The 11,117-nt window shown below is 49.5% G+C and overlaps 1 protein-coding gene across 1 annotated transcript; it reads left to right on the forward strand.

The window, feature by feature from the left end:
* Window positions 1–491: 491 nt before the first annotated feature.
* On the forward strand, window positions 492–1,693 carry LOC122544163 (G-protein coupled receptor 15-like). Its single transcript, XM_043683198.1, has one exon. It carries the CDS (start codon window positions 577–579, stop codon window positions 1,690–1,692), a length of 1,116 nt encoding a protein of 371 aa, XP_043539133.1. The 5' UTR covers window positions 492–576; the 3' UTR covers window position 1,693.
* Window positions 1,694–11,117: the final 9,424 nt, after the last annotated feature.

Consider the following 11,117-nt stretch of genomic DNA (forward strand, 5'->3'; position numbering starts at 1 on the left):
TGCTAAATTGCCCGTAGTGTTAGGTGAAGGGGTAAATGTAAGGGAATGGGTCTGGGTGGGTTGCGCTTCGGAGGGTCGGTGTGGACTTGTTGGGCCGAAGGGCCTGCTTCCACACTGTAATTAATCAAATCTAATTATTAAACTATATTTTTCTAATGAACCGGGGACATTATTACACATCACTGGAGCATGGGGACTTGAGTTGAGCCACCCGGTCCAGGGCTCGGGGTACAATGAGTGTGCCACAAGAAGACCCATTTCTAATTGTTTTCTTTTTAATCCTTGTTTTTTTTTTCTGGCGGAGCTCTGTTCTGCAACAGAGTCGCTGGTGAGCAAAACGAGAATAATAAAAGTTGTGGGTAGGTTGGAGGAGAAGGTGGGTGCCGGTGAGTGGTGGACTGGTAACGGTCAGGAAGTGAGATCTGAGCGAGATATCTTCTTTCGGTAACCAATCACCCTGGGTGAGGGTGACAAACAATTCTGACAAACGCAAGGGGTGTGGAGGGGGGTGGGGGGGGGGGGAGAGAGTTGGTGCAGAGAGAAGGCACAGCCCATTAAAGACGCCAAGAGCTGACCATGGAGAACGTGACGGATTACCGTTACGATCCGGATTACTACGAGCCTTACCCCACCGGGATAGAGGAATGCGAGGGCGCTTCCCTTCCCCGGGCTGAGAGCTTCCTGGCTGCCGTCTATTGCGTGATCTTCGCCGCCGGCTTCCTGGGCAACGGGCTGCTCCTCTCCTCCCTGGGCTTCAAGTGTCGCCTCAAGCGGCAGGTGGACGTCTTCATCTGGAACCTGGCGCTGGCCGATCTGGTCTTCCTGGTCACCTTGCCCCTCTGGGTGGACGCGGAGGCCGGGGGCAAGAGGTGGAGGAGCGGGCTCGCCCTCTGCCGGCTCAGCGGCTACGCGGTGGCGGTGAACGCTTACTCCAGCGTGCTGTTCCTCAGCTGCATGAGCCTGGACCGTTACCTGGCCATCGTGTACCCACTGCGGGCCCGCAGGTTCCGCTCCAAAGCCTACGCGGCGCTGGCCTGCCTCTCGGTGTGGCTCACCTCGCTCCTGTTGGGGCTGCCCGTCCTTCGCAACCGAGTCCTTCACCTCCGAGAGGAGGGGTCGTACTGCGGCGAGGACCCGGCCCTCGTCACTCCCGGGGTCTCCCTGGCCTACCTGCTGTTCACCTTCCTGCTGCCCATGCTCGTCATCCTGATCTGCTACTGTTCCATCACCAGGAAGTTGTGCCTGCAGTACAGGAGGGGCAAGAGGCAGGACGTCAAGCTGAGGAAGTCGCTGCGGGTGGTCTTCATGGTGGTCCTGGTTTTCCTGGTCTCCTGGCTGCCCTTCAACGTGTTCCGCTGCCTGGCCTTGATCCACCGCTGGGGGGCGCCTTTTGAGTCGTGCGGCTTCCAGACGGTGGTGGGACTGGGGCAGGAAGCCAGCGCCCCCTTGGCTTTCGCCAATAGCTGCGTCAACCCGTTCATCTACTGGGTGTGCGACAGCTCCATCCGGAAAGCCTTGCTGAGGCTCCTCCTGCCCTGCCTCAAGCCCTTCCACCTCAGCCGCCTCTCCATCGCCTCGGAAAGCCAGCCCAGCCGATCCAGCAGCGTCACCACCGACCACTCCAATCAAAGGGCCAGGTCGGCCCCAGCCGTGGTTCAGCTCGCCACTTGGGCTACCCACGTCGAACCTTGAGACCCACGTCGAACCTTGGGACCCGCTGCCACGGGGGAAGGGAGGGGGGAAAGGGGGTTGTTATGGGCTGAGGCGATGGGGTTATGGGTTGGCTTTGAGCTGTGCATTGGGAAAGTCCCGAGGTGGGGTGGGGATGGCATAGGTTTAAGGTGAGAGGGGGAAAGGGGCCAGGTTTTCACAAGGAGGGTCGTGCAAGTTTGACCTGAGGTGCCAGAGGGAGTAGTGGACGCTGGTACAACTTTTTGTGTCTTTAGAATTCCTACAGTGTAGAACCGGGCCCAATAAGTCCACACCGACCGTCCAGAGAGTATTCCACCCAAACCCATTCCCCATTAATGTTCATTTACCCCTGACTAATGCACCTCACCTACAGATCCCCGAACACTTTGGGCAATTTAGCACGGCCAATTCACCCTAACCTGCAGATCTTTGTGACTGTGAGAGGAAACCGGAGCAAACCCATGCAGACAGGGTGAGAATGTGCAAACTCCACACAGTCACCCCAGGCTGGAATCGAACCCAGGTGTGTGAGGCAGCAGTGCTAACCACTGAGCCACCCCATTCACAGGCTGAGGGTGTAGCTAGGACGCATTTATTATCCATCCCTAATTTCCCTCAGGGCAGTGGTCTGGAGTCACATGTAGGCCAAACCAGATAAGGACATTACTGAACCAGATGTTCTCCCCCTCCCCTCCCCTCCCCTCCCTTAAATACTTCATTTCAGATTTATTTTAATTAAATTCCGCCATCTGCCACGGTGGGATTCGAACCTGGCTCTACATCACATTATCTGGGGCGCTGGATTAACAACAGCTCAGGTGCAATACCACCAGGCCATCTCCTCTCCGTTTGCAACACTTAAAAGGCATCTGGATGGGTATATGAACAGGGAGATTGACCAAATGCGGGCAAGTGGGGGCAGATTAATTTAGGATATCTGGCCAGCATGGACGAGTTGGACCGAAGGGTCTGTTTCTGTGCTGTACACCTCTTTGACTCTTGCTGGGAAGGGATTTGAGGTAATCCAAATGGAGCTCGGATCGTTTTTTTTTGAGAAAGGCTGAGACTTTCGATGTTTGTGTTTTGTCCGTATCAAAGGAGGTTCATTAGGGATCTCTGTTGGGAGAATATCGAGTTTACTGCCTCTGTAGAGTATGTGTGCATTTAATTCTATCATAGGATGTAAGCATTTACTACCCATCCCCAATTGCCCAGAAGGTAGTTGGGAGTCAACCTTATTGTTATGGGTCTAGAATCGCGTGTAGGGCCAGCCCAGTTAGGGATGGCAGAGTTTCTTCCAGGGCATCAGTAAACCCAATGGGCCAGTTAACACAACCAACAATGCCAATGCTGGCCTTTGATGACAGAATTGTCGTTCCTCTTGAGTTCAACTTTCAATAGTTACCTGGGTGGGTGGGATTTGAACTTGTGTCCGCCAGAACATTGACCTGGGGGTTCTCAGTGACTGTTTCGTCCCAAAGCCTTGTTCCTCCAGCCTTCCAAGACAGCTGTCCTCATTACTTTGACCTGCTCCAAAGGACAGATGGTCTTACTGCAAAACCCAGTGGGATTTGTGTGAAAAGGGGACATGGAGAGAGGGGCACTCCCAGCAAAGCTGAAGGACCTGAGACTTATCTTCCACCTTATAACATGAAGATGGCACATTACCCCAGAGATGGACAGATCTCTGCTTGTTGGATATCTGGTGTGGCACAGCGTGTGAGTCTTTACTGAACATAAGTGACGTTAAGTGACATGTTGAGCGTGTGTGCAGTTGGCAGGAATCTTTACAGTTTTCACCAACACCAGCTCTGTCAGAGGTGGTTAGCTCAGTTGGCTGGACGGCTGGTCCACCATGCACAGCGACGGCCAATTCACACTCACCCGGACGAAGGACTCTGCTCTCAATCTTTCCCCTCGCCTGTGACCCTCGCGTTAAAACACCCCCAGTCGTCTCTCTAACGAGAAACCAGATCATACTTTCTCTAATCGTCCCTCACTTTCCGCTCCCTTCTTCGCGCCATCAGATTTCCACCTCCCCTTGCCCGCTTTCCCCTTCCTTCTATCCTCAGTTCCCAGTCGCTCTCACCAAACTGACGCACACGCATTAAAGATGGAGGCGAAAGCGATGCTGAATTGAAAATGGGCGGCAGACATGCCAAATATTCTCCAGTCCCTGGGTGACATTGATTTGAGAAATACCAAGAACTCGCTGTGGACTCAAGTTACAGACCAACTGAGCTCGCCTTGATGATTTGCAAGTGTTAGCAACATTTCAGGGAGCAAGTCAATTGTATTTGAGTTATATCCAAACTGTGACTGTGATTGTTTCCCCTCCGCCACTGGTGAAACTGATAAACTTTTTCGACAACATTGCAAAGTAAATTAAACTGGTGATTGTTAACATTTATTGTCTGTTCCGGTTTCTCCAGTTCAGGTCAACCCCGGTCTCCTTACAGAAAGGGGAGAAGAAAGAGGTAGGAAAAAGTGTGGAAAATACTCTCTCTCACTCACTCACACACACACACACAGAGTGTGGGAGAGACTGGCAGATACAGGAAGAAAGAGAGGACCTGAGTTAGGGTGACACGGTGGCTCAGTGGTTAGCACTGTTGCCTCACAGCGCCAGGGACGCGGGTTCAATACCAGTCTCGGGCAACTGTTTGTGTGGAGTTTGCACATGCTCTCCGAGTCTGCGCGGGTTTCCTCCCACAGTCCAAAAATGTGCAGGCTAGGTGAATTGGCCATGCTAAATTGTCCTATAGTGTTAGGTGCATGGGTGAGGTAAAACGGGTCTGGGCGGGTTACTCTTCGGAGAGTCGGTGTTGGGCCGAATGGCCTGTTTCCACACTGTAGATAATCTAATCTTAACATGAATCGGTGGAGGTGAGATTACAGAGAGTCAGGACGGTAAAGGAAAGTTTGAAAATAATAGCTAAGCTACTGGGCGGCACGGTGGCTCAGAGGTGAACACTCCTGACTGACAGGACCCGGGTTCGATTCCAGTCTCGGGTGACTGTGTGGAGTTTGCACATTTTCTCGCGTGATCCAAAGATGTGCAGGAAAATTCATGCTAAATTGACCCACAGTGTTAGGTGCATTAGATTAGATTCCTTACAGTGTGGAAACAGGCCCTTCAGCCCAACCAGTCCACACCGACCCTCTGAAGAGTAACCCACCCAGACCCAGTTCCCTCTGATTAATGCACCTAATGCTATGGGCAATTTAGCATGGCCAATCCATCCTAACCTCCACATCTTTTGGATTGTGGGAGGAAACCCACGCAGGCACAGGGAGAAAGTGCAAACTCCACACAGACAGTCGCCCCTAGGTTGGAATCGAACCCTGGTGCTGTGATGTGGGTGGGTTACTCTTCAGAGGGTCGGTGTTGGACGTGTTGAGTCTAGGTTAGAGTGGTGCTGGAAAAGCACAGCAGGTCAGGCAGCACCCAAGGAGCAGGAAAATCGACGTTTCGGGCAAAAAGCTCTCATCATTCCTGAGCAGAATCGACAATGTCGGGAATCATATCTAACCCCCTCAGGACTGAGAATGAAGAATTCCTTCCCTCACAGAGTTGTGAACGTGTGGAATTCACTCCCACAGGAAGGTGCTGGGGCCAATTCGTTAGATACATTCAAGAGGGAGCTGGTGATGCCCTTGTTGCTAAAGGGATCAAGGGTTTTGGAGAGGACGCGGGAATGGGATACTGAGAATCACATGATCAGCCATGGAATGGCGTGGCAGGTTAGAGGGGCCGAGCGGCCTACTCCTGCGCGTCTTTTCTCTGGAAGACAAAGGCGGGGGGGCAGGGAGAGATGGGGAGACAGATACATTTATACGAGTACATCGCAAGAGACAGCCAAAACAAAAACCAGAAACTCAGCAAGTCTGGCACTACCTGAAGGAAGAAAGCAGAATTAACGTTGCAAGTTCATAGAAAGTTAGAAGGAGACACGTTGAAAGATTTAGGGGAATGGAATGGAGCGAGTCGAATGCAGAGGGTTGACACACAAGCGAGGGAGTCGGACAGAGAGAATTTATGGAAAAAAAAACAGATGCTGAGTTTGCGAGAAAAAGCTACGCGCGATAGAAACAAAGATATGATATTGGGTTAATGGAAACTGAAGTGATGCGATAGAGAGAGACGGGGCACGGGCAGTGAGCGGGTTCGATAAGGCCAGGCGAAGACAGTAATCAAAGCGAGGAGGCACACAGAGGAGAGAGACAGAGGGCTCAAGCAGAGAGCGAGAGGCTCATAAAGGGAACAGGCAAGGGAGAGAGAAAGTGACCGGCAGAGACAACACACAGGGAGAGATAAGACAGTACAGCAGAGAAAAACTTATTTATTAGTGATAACTTTGCTTTGCAAACAAATTGCAAATGTAAACTACTGGTCTTCAGCCACTTGGCCTATATACTAATGGACTAGAGTGCTTTAAACATGTAAGTTTCCTAGCATTTGCAGATTCTGTTAGGTGATCAAACCGAGTGTTTGAAAGGTAGAGGCAGAGGATTTTAGATTAGATTAGATTCCCTACAGTGTGGAAACAGGCCCTTCGGCCCTCCGAAGAGTAACCCACCCAGACCCGTTTCACCTGACCTGCACTTCTTTGGACAGTGGGAGGAAACCGGAGCACCCGGAGGACATTCACACAGACACGGGGAGAATGTGCAAACAGACAGTCGCACGGGGCTGGAATCGAACCTGGGTCCCTGGTGCTGTGAGGGAAAAGTGCTAACCCCTGAGCTACGGTGGGGAAGAAAAAGAGCAGACAGAGAGAACAGAGAGAGAGAGTTGGGTGGGGGGGGGGGGGGGGTGCGTTGATATAGAAAGGGAACACGCAGAGCGGAAAAAAAGATCAGAGAGAGAGAAGCGCTGAGAAATGATTAAGTGAGAGAGGGGGAGAAACAAAACTCTCGAGGCATCCTGAGAGAGAAAACTTGGGAGAGGTGGAGACAAAGCGAGGGACTGACTTTTACTGAGCGCTACATCAAATAACTCATTCCTGGATATTATTCTACCTGTGTATAACTATCCCTATGTATTGACTGTCTACGAGATATCATTGATAATCGGTAGAATTTCACACCAGGAATCGCTTCTTCATACACAGGGTCAGGTTACTCACATTCAGCACATTCTCCAGCCCAGTCTCCTCCGATTGTATTTCAGTGCTGTCTGGAGAGAAATCAGTGTCAGTTAGTGCAGTGTGACGCATGGTTCTGCTTGGAACAGTCATTTCACACCCCGAAAGCCTGATGTGTGACATGACAAGGCACGGAATGGGTCAAATCCAGGTCACCAACACCAACCGCCCCCCCCACCTTCCTTGATCCACTTCCTCGCATGAGATTCCCCCTTGAACGAACGCCAGGCAGGCTGCACTGCAAATCCACCAGTATAATTCAGGAGGGTTGCGGTTCCTCCGAAGCAGACCGAGATTTGTAAGGGGCACCCGAGGTGTGAATATGTGGCATCTACTCTCTTTGTGGGGACGTCGATCTGTGTTACAACAGCATTCAGCAGAGGTGACAAGAGAAAAGGGAACAGAGAGAGAGTGATTTGAATCACTCTCTGTCTCTCTCTCTCTCTGTCACTCCCTCTCTGTCGCTCTGTTTTTTTCACTCTTTTTCTGTCTCTCACTCTGTGTCCCATTTGTTTTCTCTCTCTCACACCCTTTGTATCTCTCCCTCTCTGTTCTTCTCTCTCTTTTCTGATTCTTTATCAATCTCCCCCGCGCTCTCTCTCTGTTTTCTTTCTGTGTGTTCCCTTTCACTCTCTCCCTCTCCCATTTTTTTTCCTTTCTGGTCTCTCCCTCTTTGTGTGTCTCTCCCTTTCTTTCTGTTCACTTTCTCTCTCCCTCTCTCTCTATCCACCCCACCCCCCCATGTCTTTCTCTCTCCCTCTCTCTCTATCCACCCCACCCCCCCATGTCTCTCCCTTTCTCTCTGTGTACGTTCACTCCTCCTCAGTACTTTTTGTCTCTTTCTTCTCCTTTTTTTCGAATAGACCAGAAACTGTGCAGAAGTTATCCAAAACGTTTCCCACAATATAAAAGGAAGGACACGTACATATTTCTTTTAAATAAGCTGTGAAGCAGAGGCGAGGATACCTTAGGTTTTGATAACAGTTCTGCAAAATACGAGTCCATACTGCCTTATCGAGGTGAGAGACAGAGACAGTCTGCCACCCACGTGTTAAACATCTTAAACTACTAGACATAACAAAGTGGCAGTTAGATAACAAAGTGGCAGTATAAAATAAAACAGCACATGCACACAGTTGATCAGGAAATCTGTGGTCACAAACTCCTTCAAAAGGCAAGTCTCTTCAAGGACAGGGGGTGAAATACACACATTTAGTCTCGTTGCCAGTGAGACACAGAAACCATCTTGAACTTCCTCCTCAGACTAAACAGAATCACCGTCTCTGCGCTGTTTTAAGGCCATAAAAAAATAGGAAAAGGAGTGGGCCATTTGACCCATGCTCAACCATCCAACAGGATCATCTGCTGATCCTACTTTCCCTCCGACTCCCCATAAACCCTTGAAACCCCGACTGATCAAGACTCGATCTCAGCCTTCAATATTCGCAAGGACTCTCCCCCACAGCTCTCGAGAAGCAAGGAGTTCCAAAGACACACGACTCTCTGAGGGAAGAAATTCCTTCTTATCTCAGTCTTAAATCCGCGCCCCTTTGTTCTGAGACTGTGCCCTCTGGCCCTAGGGTCTCCCTTGAGGGGAAACATTCACTCAGAATTGGCCTGGTCACACCCTGTAAGAACCCTGTACATTTCAATGAGATCACTTCTCATTCTTGTCACCTCCAGTGAATAGAGTCACAACCTATTTTGGCTTGGCTCAAAAGACATATTGGGGATCATCCTCGTCAACTTTCTTTGAACTGCCCCCATTAAAATAATATCTTCCCTAAAATAAGAAGCCCGAGAGGTGCCAGTGAGAGCACATCTGGAGCACTGAGAGTAGTTTTGATTGATTTGTTGATTGATTGATTCTCAATTGTACTGAATTACAGTGAAAAGCTTTGTTTATGAGCAGTACAGGCTGATGGAAGGACTCACTAGGCTCAAATAATGCTGACCTTGCTAAAGTTCCTCTTGCCTGATCCATGCCCTGTGCAATGTAACATGCTTGCCTCTGTCTAACTTAGATTTAGAATAGATTCCCTACAGTGTGGAAACAGGCCCTTTGGCCCAACAAGTCCACACCGACCCTCTGAACAGTAATCCACCCAGACCAGTTTTACCTCTGACTAATGCACCTAACACAATGGGTAATTTAGCATGGCCAATTCACCTGACCTGCATATCTTTGGATTGTGGGAGGAAACCAGAGCACCTGGAGGAAACCCCATGTAGACAAGGGGAGAATGTGCAAACTCCACACAGACAGTCGCCCGAGGCTGGGATTGAACCCGGGTCCCTGGTGCTTTGAGGCAGCAGCGCTAACCAACTCTTCTGATCTGAACATCATTTCTTACTATGATTCGTCTGTAATGCTGGTCAACAAATGTTTTCACTGTACTTTGGTACACATGACAATAAATCAACCAATCAATAAGTCAATCAATCAACACTGCTCCAGATGTGCTGCCACCAAGTTGCAGTAAGATATCCCTTGTCTTACATTCCAACCCCTTTGAAAGAAGGAATACTTTGTGGCTTTGTATGCTCTAAGTACAGGGGTGTGTGGTCTTTTCATTCTTCAATAGAACTTGGGACAGATGAGGTGACAGAATTGCTTTGGTGTAGAAGTGCCAGGAAAATCCCAGGCTCGCTCCATAACCTGTTACTCCTCACAGACAAGTTGATAGTCATGGCTTGTGATTGTATGAGAGCACTGTGAAATTTTGGCCACTTCATTACGGTGACCTGGCTTCACCTTAATTCATTTAGTACAGAATTGACAGCCAGGCCTTTGCACCCTCTAGCTGTGATTGTTCTTACGACCATTCTGGATATCTTTTTAATTCCTGATTCCTAATGAAGGTCTTATGCCCAAAACATTGATTCTCCTGCTCCTCAGCTGCTGTCTGACCTGCTGTGCTTTGCCAGTGCCACGCTCTTGACTCTGATCTCCGGCATCTGCACTCCTCACTTTCTCTTTTTAATCAACCCATTCAAAGCCTAATGTTAGTGTACATCCACCACACAGCCTCAGTCATGAAGTTTGGCATGATACCTGTATTGATATCCAACTGGATACAGTCATTTTCATCAATTGGCCCAGACCAGTATATTATAACCCACCTCCACCTCAAGAAAATCTTGAACCTGGATCTGTTGGTGTGACATGACAACCATGTCTTAAAACACTCATAATGGAAACATCAGTCAGAACAGTTTTTGGACTCAGGTGCCAAGTGTGAGACTTGAATGCACAACCATCTAATTCTGAGGTGGAAATATTCTCCATTGAGCCTGAGGAATATTAAGAGCTTCCCACATTCTATTGTCCTTAAATATGAGATAACGGAGAATGGTCCTGTGCCATGTCCTAATAAACACTATCTCTCATCAGTCCCTTGCTCTCATTGATGTATGTTGACCCTTGCATTATTAGTTTCATATTCTTTGTTGCTAAATCTCTCCATGCCCTTAATCTTCTATATAGGGGGCAGTAATGAGCAGCATTATCACATTATGTCCCCTGCCGAACATGCTCAGCAGTTCACTTGCTCTCGATACTTAACTTACAATAGGACAACCCTCCCCAAATATGCCTTCCAACTCTGCAGTTCTTTCTCAGTACTGACTTCCACAGTGCAACTCCCCTCAGTACTGCTCCCGAGTCATAAACCTGTCCCTCAACACTACCTTTCTAACAGATTCCCGACTGCAATTCTCCTTCAGTACTGAGTGCAGCACTCCTGCAGTACTAAGCCACTGACAGTGCAGGGCCACCTCAGTACTGAGCCTTCGACATCCCAGTACACTCTCAGTATTGACATTCTGACTGTGCAGCACTCCCACAGTACTGACCCTCCAACAGTCCAGCACTCCCTCAGTACTGACCATCCAACCATGCAGCACTTCATCAGTACTACCTTCCGACAGTGTGATACTCCCTGTACTGGCTCTCTGACAGTACAACACTCCCTGAATACTGGCCCTCTGACAATGCATCACTCCCTCATCACTGACTGCCCAACAGTACAGTATTCCCTGAGAACTGATCCGCTGATAGTGCCACACTCCCTCAGAACTGATCCACTGATAGTGCAGCACTCCCTCAGTACTGACTCTCTGAAAGTGTGGCGCTCCCTCAACATTGACCCTCTGATAGTGCTGCAGTCCCTCAATACTGGACCTCTGACAATGCAGCATTCCCTCAGTACTGACTCTCTGACAGTGTGGTGCTCCCTCAACACTGACCATCTGATAGTGCTGCAGTCCCTCAGTCCT

This window comes from Chiloscyllium plagiosum, chromosome 47, assembly GCF_004010195.1.
Source record: "Chiloscyllium plagiosum isolate BGI_BamShark_2017 chromosome 47, ASM401019v2, whole genome shotgun sequence".
NCBI classification, from domain to species: domain Eukaryota; kingdom Metazoa; phylum Chordata; class Chondrichthyes; order Orectolobiformes; family Hemiscylliidae; genus Chiloscyllium; species Chiloscyllium plagiosum.

Bases quoted from the DNA above. Each gene is read 5' to 3' on its own strand.
- LOC122544163 (XM_043683198.1), top strand. From the start codon at position 577: ATGGAGAACGTGACGGATTACCGTTACGATCCGGATTACTACGAGCCT.